Source organism: Manacus candei, unplaced genomic scaffold, assembly GCF_025592945.1.
Source record: "Manacus candei isolate 608988 ecotype Guabito, Panama unplaced genomic scaffold, ASM2559294v1 h1tg000018l, whole genome shotgun sequence".
NCBI lineage: Eukaryota > Metazoa > Chordata > Aves > Passeriformes > Pipridae > Manacus > Manacus candei.
Window position 1 is genome coordinate 9,177,773 of NW_026138066.1, and position 20,659 is coordinate 9,198,431.

The 20,659-nt window shown below is 38.9% G+C and overlaps 1 protein-coding gene across 7 annotated transcripts in view; it reads left to right on the forward strand.

The window, feature by feature from the left end:
• Nucleotides 1-20,659, forward strand: part of LARGE1 (LARGE xylosyl- and glucuronyltransferase 1) — a 286,575-nt gene that overhangs the window by 133,954 nt on the left and 131,962 nt on the right. For all 7 annotated transcript variants that reach the window (XR_007904077.1, XR_007904078.1, XM_051784574.1 and 4 more), the window contains 3 exons: nucleotides 1,846-2,147; nucleotides 8,366-8,448; nucleotides 19,016-19,139. Coding sequence is in view for 5 of the 7 variants with exons in the window: in XM_051784574.1 (XP_051640534.1) it covers nucleotides 1,846-2,147; nucleotides 8,366-8,448; nucleotides 19,016-19,139 (509 nt within the window). In the remaining 2 variants the exon portion in view is untranslated. The remainder of the gene's footprint in view (nucleotides 1-1,845; nucleotides 2,148-8,365; nucleotides 8,449-19,015; nucleotides 19,140-20,659) is intronic.

The following is a 20,659-nucleotide window of genomic DNA, read 5'->3' on the forward strand; positions in this document are numbered from 1 at the left end:
CCTGTATAACTCTGCAATGTAAATTAGAATTGAGATTTTGATTTCTATAGCCATTTTTCTTTTCATGAATTCAGTTTAGAGGACTGCTCACTGTTCATGTAAATGTGAAATAATAGAAGAGAACAAGCAATGAGTAGGTCTTTATAGCAGGGAGATAGTTTGGAGTTGGCAGGTGAGAAATGTACTTGTTAGGAGGAACTTCTAAACAATAACTGCATGATTTCCATCTTGTAAACCGCTCAAGCTGGTGTTCACTTGATAAAACCAAAGAGATTCTGCATTGGAAAAATCATTAAATAGCAAACACTCCCCTGTACTCGGCCCTGGTGAGCCCACACCTTAAATCCTGTGTTCATTTCTGGGCACTGAGGTGTTGGAGCAAGTCCAGAGGGGGGCAACAGAGCTGGTGAAGGGTCTAGAGCACAAGTCCTGTGAGGAGCAGCTGAGGGAACTGGAGTTGTTTAGTCTGGAGAAATAGAGGCTCAGGGGGGACCTTATTGTTCTCTATAACAACCTAAAAGGAGGTTGTAGCCAGGTGGAGGTCAGTCTTTTCTCTCAGGTAACAAGTGATAGGATGAAATGAAATGGCTTAAGTTGTGCCATGGGAGATTTAGATTGGATACTTGGAAAAATGACTTAGTGGAAAAGGTGGTCAGGTGTTGGAATAGGCAGTCCAGGGAAGTGGTGAAATCACAATCCTTGGAAGCATTCAAAAAACATGTGGATGTGGCACATGATGCTGGGTTGACAGTTGGACTCAATATTCTTAGAAAGCTTTTCCAACCTTAACAGTTCCACTATTCTATTATTTAATATGTGCAAGTAGAAAGTTGTGTCAGAGAAATACCTTATTATAAGATACTCACATATCTTCACTGAAAAGGAACATCTTGCTAATTATGACACTGTGGATAACTCTCATTGTCTTTTGTTTCAATTTTATTTCAATTGAACATTTCTGAACAGTGATTTAGCGTGAGGGTTTTCTACACGTTTTCAAACATTTGTACTCTCTGTGTAGGTAGTTATATCTTTATTAAAGTTATATGAGAACACATCAGCTGCATCCCTATTTGCTCTTTTGAAATTTGGTAGCAAAAATGTACTGAGAAGTGATGGTAGAATGTATTGCTTTATTTATGGACCCTAGTTTCAGATACCTTCTCTTTATTATACTTTAGCTCATTTTCAATGCTTATTTGAATAAAGAAAACACCAATTTCATATTTCTGGATTACAGCTTTTTAATTGAAGGTGTTGAATTGAACCATTATACTTTTTTCAAAATTCCCTTGTGTCTTTTTCAGCCAAAATTCTTTCCAGAATTTGACCCACATGTGTATTCAACATTTCTGTCCTCCTGAACCTCTTATTTCTCAACAAGCACATAATACCATGTTGCTGAATAAAACCCATCTGCTCCTCACATGTGAATCAGCTGGGGCTGCTGTTTGGCAGAAAATGGTTGCCAAAATGCTGTCATTTGACTGTGGAGGAAATGGGGAATAGGAAAATTATTTCATCTTGCATACATTTCTAAAATATATTTAACTGTATATTAATTGTCTTTGAATTAAATCCTCATGTTCTTGACTGTCTTCCCAGACTAGAGACTGGCAGGCAGCCTTATGCAGAACAAATGAAACACATGCTTATCTTTTACTGTGGTTTTAAAATTAGTAGGACCTGTAGCTCATAGAATTTTAGCATTTATCCAAGTTTACCACTCACTTAAGCATTGCCTTGAAGTGACAAGTGACATCCCTGCCTCACGATGCCGGCATAAAAGGAAAACGCAACTTCAAGTATATTCTGACAGAAGGGGTTTGTTTCCTTCTCTTGCAGATGGGAAGCCAGTGTCGCTGTCTCCACTTGAATCCCAGCCCCACAGTCCTCGGTACACAGCGTCGAGCCAGCGGGAGCGTGAGAGCTTGGAAGTCCGCATGCGGGAGGTGGAGGAGGAGAACCGCGTGCTGCGCAAGCAGCTCAGCCTGGCACAGAGTCGCAGCCCCTCTCACCACCATGGCAATCACTCCAAAACCTACTCCATGGAAGAGGGGACAGGTGACAGCGAGAGCCTGCGGGCTGGCATTGTGGCAGGGAACAGCTCCGAGTGTGGGCAGCAACCAGCAGTGGAAAAGTGCGAGGTAAATAAACAGAAGGAACTTGCCAGAAACAAAGCTTGATAGATATGATCCGTTAAGGACACTGCAGATCTCCATCTCCTTCACCCTGAAACGTTATTCTCGGAAGCCAGCCTCTTAAAGATTTACTGACTGCAACGTTTTAGATAATTTTTAATTATTCTTTTTCTTTTAAACTTTAAAACATTTAATCATCAGAATATCTTCTGAGTTATTATTTCATCACAGTTTTTTGTCATTTTCATTCTTGTGTCCCCAAACCTGGTATAAAAATCAAAGCCTTGTTCCAATCTGTGAAGCTGTGCTGATAAAAACCTGTGGCAAACTGACCCCATGTGTTTTTAAGTTAAATGAAAGCTCCACAGTGCTTAGAAAAACCTTATTCCTTTGTTTGTGTCTCTGTACTGGAACAGTTCAAGGTTTACAATTAATTAAATTGTGGCTTACAGAGCCAGCCTGTGCTTTTGACTCACTTTCAGGAGTGTATCTGGGTGTTACTGTGGGACCACCTGCTTTGCATGAGCTGTGTACAGTGTGATTGGCTGCAGGGAACAGGAGATCTCCTAAGAAGGTTTTGGAGTGGGCTTTTTTTTGGTTTGGTTTTCCCCATTTTATGCCAGTAGTTTTGTGGATGTCATCCAGATATTTAGTTGTCAGATGTCTGAATGGTGACAGGTCCAAATATGGACAGATACCAAACAGAAAGTCTTGCTTAAAGGCCTTGTGCCAATCTCAGCTGATGAAGGTATCAAAAGTAGCTTCCTCCATTTATTTCTACAAAGAAGGTAATACCTTATCACCTTTTATCTTGCTTTTTGCCACTCAAAGATAAAAGTTGAAAGACAATTAATGGGAGAGGAAAAAGAAGCCCTAATTATCTTTTGAGATAAATTCTATTCAATGGGAAAATATCAAATACAGCTTACGAATTAGTTACTGCTTCCCAGTTGGTTATCTTCGTCCTTCAGTGTGGAAAAAAGGAAGCAGCATTATTGTAAGGAGAGGGAAAAAGAGGGGTTTGTTTTTCATTTTCCCTCCTCCAGATAATGAGGGTCTGATTTTCCTCACTGAGAGCATTTTGGCAATTCTTTTAATCAGGGAAGGCTCAGGCCATCAATAAGCAAACCTCACTTCTCCCCTATTATTATGCCAAGGAGTGATGAGTTGAATCTCAGTTCAGTTGTTCAATGTACCAACCAATTTGGAACACAAAATAGCAGCTTAAAGTAGGAATAGTTTAAATGGCCTTGCAGTTCATAATGTGTTTTGCCAATAAGTTTACTTGCTCAGTGGGGTTTAGCATTGTGCTGGAGGCAATGGTTATATAAAATACAAAATCTGACATTATTTGCCATCCCCCTATCTCACTGCACACTATTTTGATAGCAAAATAGCTTTTTACTCTTTTTCCCAGGGAATTCACTCAGTAATTCAGTAACAGCAATGGAAGTTAAAATTAAACTTCCTTATTATCAGATTTGCCAAGGGTCTCATCATTTATCCTATTATTGTAGATGATATTGTTCTGTGTTTGTGTGAGTGGTTTCTTGACTCCAATCACTCTCTGTTTTCAGTGTTTCAGATGTACAAACTAAATCTTTTTTAGTTTCTGACCCTGGAATATATCACAGCAAGAGTCAGCAAGTTGGGTAGTAAAGAACCAGGGTTCTTGAGAAGAAGACTGGGGCTCTGTGGGAGACTAAGAGAGCTAAGACTCATTTCATTGAGTCTGCTCTTAGAGATTTACTAAAGATAACATTTCAGAATCTAATTTGAGATGGTCTTTAATGATGATTAAAACATTTGAAAATGCAATTACAATGACTGAACATTAAATCTCTGATAAAGCATAATCTGTATGATAATAATTGTGATCTATATCAAATAGCTGTGGGTTTGTTGCATTCCAGCCACAGCTTCCTACTCTGTTGCATCACAGGAGAGCTCTTCTGATATTGTAAAACGGACTATCATTACACTGCAAGAAAAGATCAGAGTCCCAACCAAGGGACTTCTCCCTGGAGGGAGCAGAAGCTTGTCATGCCTTCCCAGTAGTAGACAATTTAAACACAAACCTTGAAAATAAAAGTACAAGTAGCCCTTACACAGATGTCAGCACACACAACAGGCTTCAGAAGGAGAGCATAATGCCAAGAGAAGCTAACACGGTTATATACCTCTTTCTTGCTATGTTATCACAGTATCTTTCCAGCTTGTGCCCCCATTATGGGGCATGTACTTGGAGTTAAGTGTGCGATTATAAATATTTTAAAAAGTGATTTTATATTAGGAAACTGGTAATTAGTACTATAGCATTTAGTGGATTAGCAAAATACTTCACATTTGAAGCATTTTTACAGGCAAATTTTTATTGTTACTGTTCTCAGCAGTGTTGTTCAATAGGGTTAAGTGTGTAGTGCTCCACAGCCACCAAAAACAGGCCCTCACCAACTTAAACAGTGTAACACAGGAAAAGCAGATGTTACCAGCTTCTGAAAACTCTTTATAGTATATTTACAAATATGCTACAAATACAAGCATTTTGTAACATACTTTTAATATCTCTTAATCACATTCAACAATTATTTATGAAGGATTAAATATCTACTATGGAAGGCCTAGCTATCACTACTGAAAAGTTATTGAAGTATGAAATGTTTTACCAAAGATTATTTTTAACTATAGGAACTAATTAGAGTTTGTAAAACTCTTTATTTCATAATTCCAAAAGTAGCCCAAGGAGGAAAAAAATACCATCTGTTTATCTAGGCATCATAAACTCCTCATCAATATGGGATCTAAGGCCCAGTTCTTCATGTGGTTTTGGGTATCTTCTTCCCATTATTTTATCCCAGAATAGCCTTACATGAAATACTGCATTCAGAAGCAGATTTTCCTAGTCTGTAGTGGCTGAAGGATTTCTAAACTATGTTAGCATGCACCTTGGCATGACTTAAACTCCCTTTCCTAAAAAAGCTTAACTTCTTTAAGTGCCAAGTACTTTCTTAAGTACTTGGACCTGAGTGCTCCCTAAACTGTTTACAATTAAAAATAGTTCTGTTTGTGTCCCTGATCCTCAGCCTGTAGGGAGAATTGTGTGAAGAACTTCCACAGTGTTTTGATTACCTACTCATATCTATATATATAAACAGAGTAAGAATTGATTGAGTCTGGAAAGCAAGATGTATCATCATTTCATCTGTTGCTGCAGTGAGTTAAATTATCCAAAACCATCTCCAGTGAGTGGCCTGAATCTAGACTTCTTGAAACAAGTGGTGAACATGTCTATCATTCACTTTAAAGTGGGCATTGTAGGAGGATGAACATTTTCAAAGGAGCTCACTTTAGACCCACAGCGACTTCTGAATATCCCAGCTAGAATGTGACTAGAATTATCTAGAATTATCATGTCATGTCGTCATCAGTAAGGAGCATGCAGAGCCTTGGTGTGAGAGGTTTGATGGGCCATGTTGAGCCAGTCAGGCAGGCTGATGCACTTTGTGGCAGTTGGAGCATTCTTTGCTTATGTGGCTTCACTCCTAGGTGTTGGCTGCAGTATTGAGTCCAGAGGTTGTGTAAATCACAGTGGCCAGTTCTGGTGGGATGGGAGATACAATCTTCTAGCCATCTGCAGATGGAAAAGAGGACTTTGAGAGAGAACTTTTTTGAAGTCTGGGAGCTGATGCTTACAGTAGTATACTCAGGAGGATGCAAATTTTTTGAGTGCTTCCTTCTTCCAGCTACTGTTGTCCTATCTTGCTAGAATTTGGCTACAGCCAGCTGCTCGCTATCCAAATGTGCCTTTGGAACAAACGTGGAGAAAACTGGAAATATTTTTTTTTCCCTTAGGATACAAGCATCTGCAGACAGTTCAGGTTGATGACTTCATTTTGGCTTATCTGTTTCCCCACTGACTTTGTTTAACAGTTAGACAATGAAGGAGAGGAAAGTGAATCAGGAAAAGCAAAGGAACAGACTGAGTCTTGCAGCATGCTGCAGGCAGAAACTTGGGAAAAAAGGTCTAGATTTCTGTTCTGTTTGAGGATTATGGCTCTTTTGTATAACTGATTGCATGCAGGACTAGAAGTGATATATAATATCAAACACTGCAGAGAGGCTGAGCAGAAGGTACATGGGTGCCTGTGTCTCTGAACTGGAAAAGAACATTCAGAAGAGTAGCATGTACTGTGCCCTGGCTGAAACAGCATCCAAGGCAACAGCAACTACTAGACGACAGTGAGGAAAGAATGCTTTCAATTCTGAAATAAACTAATTTAGTAAAAGGAGTACAGATGTGGGAAAGTCCTTGACAGAATAAACTGATTTTTAGGGGAGTTGTAAGGTGGAGAGAGAGACTGTAAAGAGAGTGTTTCTGGCAAGTAGAGGTAGTATAAAATGATGTTGACAGTGATATGACAGTGCTGTTCTGTCAACCCCCCTAAAATGTTTGTGTTGGTCCAGTGTCTTCATATGAAATGTTTAAAGCAGGCATGATGCTCAATTAATTTGATTTTAACTGGCATTGAAGGGAAGGACCTTAGGTCTTCCAAAAGCCTGAGAAGGACCAGGTAGCAGGGAGGAGGCAGTGTGTGCAGTATCAGGAATGAGTACACCCATAGGAACCCATGCTCATGAGTACAGTACAAACTCCCGCTGCAATAAAAGTCATTAATAAGCAGCCTCTGTCCTCCCCTCTTATCACAAGAGAGAAACACAGTTTTTGCAAAGTGTTGAGCATGCTCAACTCCCATTGACTTTAACATAAATTTAAAGCACTAGTACCTCACAGAGCTGTTGCCAAAAGATACTGGAATCTTTTCTTTCTCACGCCTCTCTGGACAGACAGTTGTCTTATTAATGCAAGTCCTCTTAAAATCTTAGATCCTAAATGTGCCACAGCTTGTGAAACACACTCTAGGGCTGGAGGCAGCTGCAATGTTCATGTGGATGTTCCACAATGGCACAGCCACTAGGCAGTTTTATGATTCAAATTGTGCCCTATACCAGGTAATGTTCATGGATGGGGCTGTGGACTCTTTAGATTTGCCCAACACATGCCACCTCTTGTGTAAATCTGATTCTGTTATAAACCAGGCTTTGGGAACCTATGGCTGTGTGAAGAGACAGAATTCCTCATTTGTTCTCAGAATAGTGAGCATTCTGTGGAAAATGAGAGATGTGTGCGTGAGAAACCAGCTAACCAAGCTTCAAATGGAAGCCAAATGAGGCTTCCCTGCAGTTTCACAGCTGTGTCCCCAATGGCAGCTTTGTGCTGCCAGCGTGGTGAACTCTCCTTCATTTCTGTGACCACTAAGAAACTGAGTGTTACAGAATTTGGAGTCAGAAGTTGCTAGGGTTAATTTTCTTTTGTCCTTAGGGAATAAAAATGGCTGATTTTAAAACCAGAGCAGAGTAATGTAACACATTTTTCAGATTAGTACTTACTGCATAAATAATAATGGTTCGTAGCCCCTTTTCCATTTTCCCTTTCCTCCTGAAGAGATGAGGAAACCTCTGCCTCATCCTAAAAGGGAGATAAGAAGGCACAGAATAAGTGATAATTTACCAGTGTCATGAGGTGGAGAGAATGTGTTTGTGGGGGTTGTATTTAACATCATATTAACACTGCCAGTGCAGCCCATACTGGTAGTCACAGTCAAGGAGGTGGCTGCCCGTCTTCACAGCTTGTGTCCCATCGTATCACTGCCATGCATCCAGCCCTGGCAAACCAATTGTCCTAGTCATGCTCATCCACGAGAGCTTGCTCACCCTGTCCTTAGTGGCTGTGCATAAGGAAGAAATTGTACAAAATTTCTAAGAGCATATCTGCTTCTAATTATCAGTCATAATTTTAAACTTTAGTTGAGAAGATTAAAAATGTCTGCGTTTGCATACTCAGAATTGTGTGTGCTGCTTACTTGGGGAGGGCGTGTACATACTTACACACAGATGCTCTTAGCTAACAAATGCAGTTCTGTTCAAACATATGATGTAATTTAGGGGTAGTAATGACTTTGGAATGATGATGGTGTTAAAATCAATTAAGATGTTTTTAACAAACTGCCTCAAGTGGGCTGCAAACAGCTGCAAAACACCCACTCAAATCTTTAACAATTGCTGCACTAAATAATAGCACTGTCATGTATGTGCTCTCCTTAGTAAATGACAGAACACAGGAGCAGACTTTCATTTTTGTTCCTTTTGTTCCTTTTCTCCCACAGACTATCCACGTTGCCATTGTTTGTGCAGGGTACAATGCCAGTCGGGATGTTGTCACACTTGTCAAGTCTGTCTTATTTCACAGGTAAAGGTAGTTTTCTTTTCTTGTATATTGTATATCTGATTATGGCTAAGTAAGCTCTTTTTGTTTGGATTCCCTTCCCTGATTGCTTTTTCTTTGGAAGGAATGAAGCATGAAATTTGTGATCACCACAAATAATATTCACCTATGTGAAGATTTCTACAGTGAATTAGAGTGATCAGAGATCCACCTGCTACTCCTGTTGCATTGTGTGTTTAGAGACAGTATCTATCTTTACTGTAAAGCGTCTGCACAGTCCTGAATGCTGTAGCATAATAATAATGGTAATAACAGCATTGTATTCATTTAGCCTATTTCTGGCATCGGTTTATGGCGCAGGTGTAAATGATAAATTCACATTGGTTACTTGACTATCCCAGCTTCCAATTTAGACATTTGTTTTTGAAGTAAACCTGTTATTACAGTCAGTATATACTATTTCATTAAAGTCAGATTGGTTATTCTGGCTTTAGAACAGCTACTTTCAGCTGCTCAGAAGGTTTTGCAACCTGGTTTTAGCACATGGAGCACAGTTAGATCCCAAAATTGAGGGGCATAAATGCACAATGAAGACAAAATAACCCTTAATAGACAGCAGCCCTAGAAAAAGAGAATTCCCATTAAACTGTGTATATCCCTTGTCCAGTTTAGAAATGTCTCTCAGAGATGTTTTCCAGTAATGTTGCAGAAAGTGGATTAAAATAGGGAAGTGATCAGACTGTTTGACTCAAACAGGACAACTAGACTAATAAAATATGCTTACAGTATGAACAGGAGGTAGTTTCAATATGCTGCTTTATTTGAAAGATAATTTTATGCAAGGGGGATGACTCTTGTTCATGCCATGTGCTGATATCTTACAGCTAGTATGAGTGGGGCATTCCAGCCCCACATTTTGCTCCTTATATTTGCCTCCAGTCTTCTGCTGGAAGTCTTAGTAATCACTCCTTTACAATGGTTTTAGTACACTGTTTTATACCATTTGTGGTAAGTTTCGTAAAATAATATAAATTCTCACCTTATCCAGTACGGAAGAAGACTTGGTAAATACCATTTAATCTCCAAAATATGACAGCAACTTCCACTATCAACACATAGCCTTTGCAAGTCTTTTGAGAAGTAGCATATTCATGTTAGATGAGGGCTAGAAGCAGAAAATCAGTGCTAAAATAGACGTAAGAAAAGCAAAACAACAGTAAAAATCTGTGTAGTTTTCTGTGGAGAATTTTTCTGAATGTTAAAATTCTGTTATATTTTAAAACTATATCTATTTCCAATTAGAGGTTTGAATTATTCAGTGTAAACTGACTTTATATTGCAAGGATGTGGGGAGGTTTTGTCTATTTTGATTGTTGTTTCTAAGCGATTTCATGGAAAATCGTATTTTTGTGGTGACACAAGTTATCCCAGTGGTTAGTTTCTGCTTGTTTTTCTCTCCTTGTACTTGCATCCATTTTGAGAAGACTTTAATCAGTATGTTTCCAAATGTTCTGTAAATAATAGGAATCTCACAGCTCAAAGGTTTAAACTGCTTCTCTCTGTGTTACTTAAAGAAAATGTCCCTCTTTTACGTAAGCAACTCATCTGAGCAATTATCAAATTTATAAAAAATTCTGCTATATAATTAAATTATTAAATAATAATTAATTAAAATATGAAACCAAAAGAAAGGGAATTAGCATTGGTATTTCTAAGTCTGGATTCTGCTCTTATCAAGAGCATATTTGTTGTCTGGCTAATACTACTACTCATCTCAAAGGATTTGTCTAGCTTGGCAGAGGTGATCAAGATAAAGTCCAATGTAGCTAATGAAGCTTTAGTACAGTTAGTTACCTCCCTAAGATCTTGCTTTATGGTGAACTTGCCACCGGCTGCCGCATGAGAGGAGCCCTGAAGAAAAGATACAAGGACTCCCTGAAACAACATCTCAGCCTTGGCCATATTGATCACCATAACTGGTCTACTCTGGCCTCCAACCGGGAGGCCTGGAGACACACCATCTACAACACTGCCGTTTCCTTTGAGAACGCACGCAGGATCACTCTCGAGGAGAAAAGGCAACGCAGAAAGAACTGTGTACTGCAGAATACACCATCTAAGGAGTCTTTCTGCTGTGCCTTTTGCAATCGGATATGTCTGTCTCGTATTGGCCTCATAAGTCACCAGCGTGCCTGTAACAAACGTGGATAGAGCCTTCCCAAATCTTCGTTCGCGAAGCCTAGCCATGACAGTTAGTTACATTCAAGATAACCTATCTCCCTTGTTTGCTTAAGACATACTTAAAGACAAATCTAAGTCCATTCCTGCCTAGAACTAGCTTTTCTCACTAGGCATTAAATTGTTTGCTGGAAAAAGAATACTTTCTCAAAAAAGAGACAGAGCGTCTTACAGGCAATTCTTCTTATCTTCTAGAAAACACAGGCTTCTTAAGCATCAGTTGATGCTATGTCTACATGGCCATGCTTCAGTAGCAGTTCTTTCTTGGATCTTTATCTTTGGAGTGGCAATTGTGAGGAAGGATGGAGAATAAACAACAAAGAAGCAACAAACTCAGCTGAACATTGATTTAGAACCAAGTTTCCTTGTGTTGGTTGCCACGTGCAAACAGTGTTATCTTGGAGACTTGTATGCACTTCAGAAATGATGATGATTGGAAAGAAGGCTTCTTGTAGTTGCTAGGATCTATTTGATTGTACATATGAAAGATGGAGACAGGTTACTGCATTAGGAGAATTGAGTTAGGAGAGTTGAAAGTGGTTGGTGTGGATAGTAAATGCTTCGTGATGTCAGCCGCAAGTTTACCATCTGACTTAAGGTCATCAGTGAAAACAGGCATGGAGATGTCTCTTCTTCTAACCACTAAATGTGCACCAGGGAGTGCATCCTAGCTCGCATTGTCCAGTAAGCCAAGCAAAGCAGACATCTGAAAGTACTGTATGTTTCCAATGGAGAAGTTTGCTTAACGGGAAGTTTGCTATCCTAATCTCTAAAGTTAGGCTACTGGTCCTGCATTTGTAGGATCACCACATTCAATCTCAAATATAGTTTTGCAAGAACAGAACAAACATGCCTCCAAACGTTGTCAAAGAGATTTTTCCTTGAATATATCCTGAATACAATCTACTGGTTAAACAAGTGACCCCTCAGACCAGGCTTAATATCCTCGCCTGTCCTCCTGCGCCTCATTTGGTGTTTGTTGTAAGAGCACTGATTTCAGTGAATCTATCTGGAATTCATGTGATGTCATGTGATGTTTTTAGCATTTCTGTCTTGTTTAGTAATTAAAGCATGTTTTAGCAGTGCATTTTGATACAAAATGAGACCCTACTTCTGTAGGAAATTCTTACTTTGCTATCAGGAAAGCTCTGAGAAAAGGAGGCCATGTCATTCTACTCCCAGGGTGTATTAACATATTTGTTATACCCCCAACTTTGAGCTAGAGTGCTAGATAGAGACACAAACCAGCAGGAGCGCTGGGTCATTAAGGATAAAAGCCACAGGAGTTTCTATAGATGGAGTGTGCTGTCTCTTCTCTCTTGCATGAATGTACAGCAAATTTTGCATATTGAACATTTCAGCTTCCCACAGGTCTAAAAAAGCAAGTTTCTGATTGTAGTCATAGCATATATCACGAGAGTTAGGCAAGCTACTTGTTCAGACCCTTTGAGAAACTATATCTGCCTTCAGGTTCCAGAGAGTGGGAAGAGGAGAGGAAAGGGGTAGTGTGGTTGATTCCACATAAGGACACCAGAGTTCAGAAATGTGTTTCATTCCCAGTGGTAAAGCAGCTTGATTCCAGTTTTGTCTTTAGAAAACGTATGCTCCAGCCACAAAATCCCAGCAGCTTTTAACACCCAGTTTGACATAACTGACAGTTTGTTCTCGGGAGGAGACTCAGCTGAGCTGGGATAGTGCAGGGTTTGCAGTCTGATAAATATGCATTGGCAACACTGCACAGAGGGAGGCTTGTAGAATGAGCACTCAGTCCTAGTCTGCAACTTTCCTGCTTTCCTTTCTTGCACATCTAGTTCCCAATTATGACAGATTTTATAAATCCATTGCAGGCTAAAAAAAATTATCTCTGAGCCAGCTTAACACAAGCCAAGCTCGTACCACTGCGTGCTAAGTACAACGTAATTTTAGTTTTCCCAAACCAAAAGACTAAACACTAAAAACTAAATATATTGGGTCAAATGGGCAAAATCAAATGCAAGTAGTTTTGTAAACAGTGCTTATAGTAGTATGCAAAAGGCACCTGCATTTCTTTTTAAAAACTGAAGCAGTTTCCTGTGGCTGATAACTATCCTTGAATCTTTTGCAACTATTGATCCAAGTTAATTGGTGACTTTCAGTGTTTTACTCCATTTCTGAAAATTGTAAAGCTTAGAGGGCCACAGAAACAGCCCACAATTATGTTTCATATTGCAAAGATCATTTCTTTCCCTGCTCAGGTAAATCTTAACTTGAGTAAGAGGTAAAATGGTTTTTAATGCACTCTTTTATTTTCCAAGGACATGCTAAACACTATGTTTCATTTGGGAACAAAGAAAGACCAAAATTACACAGTTACAACATGTTGCTGGCTGTTGGGTCAACCTGACAATCTGTGAAAAATTAACTTCTCTTTTGTGCCAGCTAATACTGGCTTGGTTTTTTGTGCCTTTTTGTTTGTTTTTTCCCTGCTATCTTAGTCCCTCTTCTTCAGAGAAGTCAGTGCACTTGTTTCTTTAGCAGTGCCTCCATCGATGCTACAGCACTAGTGGCATAGTAATGGGGCTGGGGAGTGGTTTTGTAAGATATGTAAATAAAACCAGTCAACTAGACAAAAGCTTTTTAATATGAAGTAGCCTCTTTCCTTTAAGAAGGCTGTTTATAACCTTGAAGTTAAGCATATGTCTAAACATTTTTAAGATCAGAATATAATACTATGTTACAAATTGCTGTATGAATAATGAACTTTTTTTTTTCTTAGAACAAGTAGAATAAGGCAAACCAAGTGGAAATCTAAATTAAATAAAATGGATAACATGTAATTTCCAAGTAAGAGTCACAAGTCAACTCTGGCTGGTAATTAAAGCTTATGTAATCTAATGGCTATATTCCATGGAGCCCACTTTGCCTTGATGGAATTAATTTGAGAATTTAAAACCTCTGTCATTGTTTCCAACTTTTCTAACATGTCAGTCTATTTTGTGGGAGATTCTTCTGGCAAAAACTATAAAGCATGACCTGGTTTCTCTGATCCATATTAATGCATCAATATGCACACTTCTTTTCGTGTTTTCTAGCTGTCCTAACAATAGAGGCAAAATGGAGAAAGCAATGTTTAAAAAAATCTGCCCGTGAAGTCTCTTTTTACTTCTCAGAGAACTTCTTTAAACAAGAAGATCCATAAGTGATGTAGCAAGTGCATATTTAAGATCTCTCCAATAGTTTGGGGAGCATTTTAATCAATGCTGGATGTGAAGGGGTATGAAAAATCTTAATGGTTTTCACATTAAAATTCTCCATGTATGAGAGAAGGATTGTCATATGGGCATTAGGAAAAAAAATGTCCCAAGCTACCTTTTATAATTTCTGTTTGAAGTTCTTGTAACCATTTGTTACAGATATAAAAGGTATTACCTTGTTGTGCTTCCCTTAATAAAGTATAGGTTTTGGAAATAAACCCCCTGGGCTACTGACCTTTTTATATTCTTAGAAAATAAAATTCCTCTGTTGCAGAGAGAACTGTGCAACCAAGCAGCCAAACAGCTGCTTTTTGAATTACTAACAACTGAGCTATGGAATCATACAAAAGGGAAGAGTGAGTCTTGGTTCCCTACTCCCTTTTTTGATTGTAGATTTTTGTATTTAACTCAGTGGCTGTGACTATTTGAAAAGAAAGGGCCACAAATGCTTGAGCAAGCAGATCATAACTCTGATTAGGAATAAGTTTTGAAATGCAAAAATAAGATATCATGCTAAAAAAAGTAGAGAGGAATGGGTGCCTTGGAGTAGGATCCTTAATTCATGGCCTGACTTTTAAAATTACTGACATCTTTTCATTTTACTAACTTTGTAGGACCTCAGCGATTCTGAAAATGAGAGCATTCATTCAAGCTCCTATATTTAAGTCTAAGAGCCTATATTTAAGCATCCATGCCTGAAAATCTTGGCCAGAATCTCTATTCATTCACTTTTGAGGAAAGTAATTTAGAAAAATAAATGTGTGCTGTTTACACGTGGTTTACTTTGTCAGATAGTGTTCTGATCTTAAGACAAGTGGAAATAATTTAATATATGAAGATTTGCAGTTTTCTAAATAGAGTGCTTAAAACCTAGGGTTTCCACTTGATGGGAAATACCCATATTTTGAAATTACATTTTACCACATTAAGGCATTAGTGGATCATCATTTTCCATGAAGCAGAAACTGTGAAAAGTTGTAGTTGGTAAAAATTCATATGTTCAAAATCTTTGAGGTAAATGAGATTAAGTATTTATGGACCTTATGAGAAATTCCATGGCCATTTCAATACCTGTTTCTGTAGTGAGAAAAGTGGAAGACCTGGGGCTCAGAGTTCAAGAGCCGCCTGTTGTGACACCCAGAACACTAGAAACCTTGATTTCCAAACATGCTAATTCACATGAATACTGGAAATTTTCAAAAACCTATTAGTTTTGTAGGAGAAGTTTATCACAATTGCCATATATATTGACCCATATTACTCTGTAGTTGCATGTATTGTCACCATTTACAGTATAGTGATTTCTAGCTGTGCAAGATATAACTAGCCTCTACCATGTGTGCTGTTTTAGCTCTCTTGGTGTGCCCAGTGGAAAGTGATGTATATATGTTAAAAATAAGCAAACCAAACACGTGTGCTTTGAGTTAGTTGGAGAACTTGAAGAAAGACCACCTTCCATTTGGAGTGAGAGAAGAGGTTTATGCTGGTCATCACTTTCTCCCAAGACTTGATTCCAGGTTCCCTTCAACTCAACAAGTGGGTTGCACTGGAGTCTTTAGGCACAGGGTATTGGAAAGAACCTGTTGGGCCATCTCATTAACCATAGATTTGTCACTGCTTTTGCAGGAAACCACAGAATTAAAATCCTTTTCATAACTTGATCTGCCTTCCCAGCAGAAGGGAGTTGAGTTTTTCTTTAACCACAGCATCATATTTTTTCAGTTGCATGCCACTCAATTTCCAGTAGCAAACTTCTGTGTCTTCAGCTGCTCACTGAACTTCAAAGGCCATGTCACCCTTTCGTGTTATACAGGTGAGGTACTCTCAAGCCTATCTCAGAAGACTCGAGTATCTCCCCCTGCCATACCCAATCTTTTTTAACTGTAGCTGGTGAATGCCTGTGAAGGATAGCTGTCTGCATGCCTATCCCGTAACTGATCATAGGGGCAATACAGTTTCATTTCAGTTTTGTAAAGCTCATATCCCAAAATGTCTCTGTCCTGGAAGAAGACCAGTCTGAAGAAAGGAATAGCTTTCACTGATACCAAATGGTACAGCAAAATGTGCAAGTCTGATGAAGTACAGCTTTCAGTGGAATCCCTCACAATATCCTGATCGTTGCCCATGATTCTTAGAGCCAGTGATTCAATCATGTTGGCAAATAACTATGGCATCCCTTTCACATATCTCTTGAGAAAGATTTTTCATCTTACAGAATCTTCTGTATCTTTTACAACGTTGGTTAATCTTTAAGCTTTTAAACTTGTTTCATAAATCCTTTGAAGCAATCCATATCTTTTAGGCTTTGCATATTGCAGACACCAGAAGAGGTAAAAGATGTCATCTGTGTGTATGCTAGTACTGTTATCTTCAGAAGGTCTTCCAGCTTTGAGTCTGTGCTCTGTTGGCTTCTAACACCATGCTAAACCTCACATTTCACAGAACTAAAAGATCATCTGGAGTAAAATTTTCTGTGGCTGATGCACATTTAGTTGTAGATGTCATCAGGTCACTATACTGTTTTGGGGATATATTTTTGTAAGTGATAATCTTCTGCCTTGCCTCTGACATACACTTTCCTTGCAGCTGAATCTTTACCACGAGGCTAACAACTTGAAAGAGATTTCTGTGTGGGAGTTCAGCTACTCCTTTTTTCTTTTTCCCAGTAGGAGACGAACTAAAGAAAATGTCACCCACTTGTTCCCATTTAAGTTTCATACACTCTGGGTCATTCAGATAAGTATAAACTGCTACTGAACATCTGAGTGTCTTTGAGTCAGATTTTTTCTTTTCAACTAGCGTGTTTCATCTTGATATTTTATATCAATTCCATTTAACTAAATGAGGGTTTGGAGGAAAACAGAGCTATCTTGGTTTGAACTGATTTTTTACTCTTCTTATTCTACTTTGCAATATATGGATAAATAACCCTGGGGAAAAAAAAAAGAAAAGAAGTTACTGAAGAACACCAGCTGGGAAATAGTCTTACCAGAATCCAGACTCAGCCCTTGCTAAGCAGAGGGACCTATGTGGGATATGTATGTTGACATTCAGCATCTATTTGTCTTGAGATACTGCTTTGCCTGTATGCAAGGCCGCTGGTGTTGTACTTTGTTTCTCTTGGCCTTGTCTCTGCTAATGAGATGTATTTCCTGATCACTGCTATTTCCCGATTTTTTTTCTTGGCAAGGTGCCTGGTTACTGCGGAATCTGCATGAGCCAGGATGTCCTCTTCTGCTCTCCTGCTGGGCTAGAGAAGCAGATGTAATTGCTGTGATTCCTTTAGCTTGGTAATGGGACACTGCAGCTGGCAGCTTACGCCTTTCCCTCTCCCCTCCTCCCTCCAGGGCAAGTTGGAGATTGAAAGACCTTTGCCTTTTTGGAGAGCATGTTGTGACTTATTGTTTTGGATATTGTTAAATGCAGATCAGCTGTGGGTTTATTCCGCCATCATGATTAGCTCATATATAAGCCTTCTACCCACCCCTTTTCTGCTTTTCCTGTAAGCTCATAATGTGATCCACAGTGTCCTTGAAGCCAATACAGCAGCTTCACTGACAACCCTGTGTGTTGGGTTGGATCTTAGGTGCAGCATTTCTAACACTGCAAAATCCAACCATACATTGCTTCTCACAACAATCTCCTGTTTCTGCTGAGAGGTCTGTTATGATTCTATGAACCATTATATATATGTTTACATTTTCTCGTGGACTTTGTTCAGTGGGAAGCAGTATTACTAATCAAAGAAAGAAGAGAAACATTAAAAAGGAAGGCACATATTATTCATTAGTGTAGGAAATGGCGAAAAAATAATCTGCATCTTTTGGGTTAAGCCCAAAAGTGTAATGGAAGTATATTGGCCTGAACTAACATAGATTTCCTGACTTCTTGTTCACACTGAAGAATATAGTAGCACAGTCATCTTTCACTTTAATCAACATCTGAAACATCTTTTTAGATGAAAAATATCAATTAAGAAGTACACCCATTTAGCTTTATAAATTTCATAGAAATGAGAGACCACTATTCCAGCCTAGAGGTCAAAGAAAGATTGAGCCAATGCTTAAACCTAAACAAACCATCTGTCTTCTTAGTGGCTTTTGCAAACTCTGTCCTCTGCTAACAGGAAAAGTTGCTAAGCTAGGGATAAACACAGAAGACTACAAATTCATGACTAACTTCCACTGACAGGTTTTTGTACTCCTACCACAGAAGTTAAGATCAAATTTTACTGTTTACGGTCCCTCAAAGAGGGAGTGAGGTTAGGGGGTTTAAACAAGGTATTTGCAATGTTCAAGTTCACATTACTATAGAAAAATCCATACAGTCTGCAAATGGTGCCAGGGTGCCAGTCTTGCTGATACTGGCTTCATTCATCTTGTTTTGAAGCTTTTCAATTAGCCCAAGTCCTGTAACTACCAAGGTGAACCCAATTCTGGTGTTTTGAAGTAAAATGTTTTCTTCCTTCCTGCCTTTAACTATCCCTCCCTCTTAGGAAAAGGATGTGGGAAGATGTGCAATCTCCTTTCTATTCACTATGCTAGTGAATAGCTAGAAGGCACTCACTTGAAACATCTAGCTTTGGGTTTCTGTAGGACAGCTGTTGATTCCCCAAGTTTGCTTTGTAGAAAAGAACTGTGTAAACTTAATGGTCCCGGAATATCACCTAATTCAAATAATTATTTTTTAACCTTCCCTTGTACCTCCACTTCTCCACAGACTTCTTACCACAAAGATAAGTTGCCAGATTGACCTAGAAACTGAAAGCCAGCACATTCATAGCTCAAGTCCCCAAAGGGAGATTAATTTAGCCTTCTTTTAAGGAGCCAGTAGAAGGAACAAGATCCTTAGCTGTTATAAATCGTTGCATTCCACTGAAGTCAAAGGATCTCTATTTGTTTACAACCACCCAGAAACTGAATGAGTATTTCTGTTCTTGTCATACGTGTTCAATTGTGGCTCAGCATTTTGGCCACAGAGCAGGACTCCACTGAACATGCTGTACACTTTAAACTTGACATCTTAGACATAGATAAAGTTTTGTACGTTCTGATGTTGTCCTTTAACAACAGGAATCAGGAATCCTTGAACTAATGGTTTTCTCTCCCTTCTCATACTAGGCGAAACCCACTCCACTTTCACCTCATCGCAGATGCAATTGCCAAACAGATCCTGGCAACTCTGTTCCAGACATGGATGGTCCCTGCTGTGCGCATAGACTTCTATGATGCAGATGAGCTCAAGGTAAAGACAGCCATACACAGGTGTTAATCATATACTTCTGATTTCATGACATCCCTTTTTTATTAGTCTCTTTTGCCTGGTGACTTGCAGGGGAGCAGTTGGCTAAAACATTCTTCCTGACTGAGACTAATTCCAACTCACATGACTGGAACTTCAGTTACACTTAACTAAAAGATGCTAAATGGCTAAAATCAAGGCAGTTTCTCTGCTAATGGAATATGTTGTTTAGCAGCTTAGAATTTTACCTGCTGTTAAGAGGATTCTGGCTGTCCATCTAATCACATTCTGTTTTGCTAAGGAGACTTTTTGCTAGTAGCAATGGTGGAATCGTAAGTATCTTATTCAATAAGCCCAAGTCTTTATTGAAAACACTCAACTGCCTTGCATTCCTTAAGCATGGATCTGTAACACCATAAGTACATATACTCGTGTGTACACTCGTATACAAGGTATCAATACTATAGTTCAAAACAGCTACCTTTTTTTATCTGGATGCCCTTTCAAAAGGAACAAATATGAAAAGAGTTCCAAGAAGGGGAAAAAGTCACTTACTCAAAACATAAAGTAATTATCTTTTCATAGTTACAAAGTTTAAATTAGAACATGAAGGCACAGCACTGATTTTGAGCTGCATGTTTTTGAGCTGTGGAGGTAGAATGAAGTATTCAGATTTTAGCATTTGGAGTTGGTGGCAATAAGTATGATTTATCAGACTGTTCTGAACAGCACCCTGAAACAAGGAAAAAAACAAGATTTAGCAAATTGCTGTACTAATTAAGGGGTAAGCTCCATATTGTAGAATCTTAAATACAAAAAGGTTTCAGAAGAGATGGAAAAGGGAAAAAATGATCCTTGAGAAAAATACTTTGTTTCTAACTGGTTTCATTTTTTGTGGTTCTTCTACATGAAGCCATAAGCTGATATTAACCTAATTAGCCAGAGATCTCCCTTCTGTTCTTTATAGCTTCATAGCAAGGGGGAGGTTTGTTCTTATAAATCTTGTACATGTCTGTGTTACATGTGCTTTTCTGCAAATTGTAGGGCTTTTAATTAGCCTCTCAGCTGGGGAAGACAGACCTCTCAGTGTTTTCCTTCTTGTCATTTGGGTACCGTCCAATCTAGTTCAGTAAATAATAACCAAGAGAGCTTACTTCAGTTATCCCCAACTTGCTGATTTACGGGCAAAGCTCTGTGCAAATAGGAGCCTAAAGAGCAAACTCTTGTTTTGTCCCTCTGTCTTCACACAACCTTAATTTTTATACAATCGGTGACCTAAATTAACACTTGGCTGTTTTGCATGTAACCCATAGGATTTAGGTTGAGGACAGCTTTCACACTGGATGGAAGTACTGATGCATATATACATCTTTCCAGGTTTGCCACTCTTGTTCAGGGCTCATACTGCATACCAAGCAATTTCCCTTATTTAAGTAGCCAAGAAACACAATATGTAGTGCTCAGCATAGGTGAATGTGATAGACACTGCCAAAGGAGAGCAAAGAGCTGTAAATATAAATGGA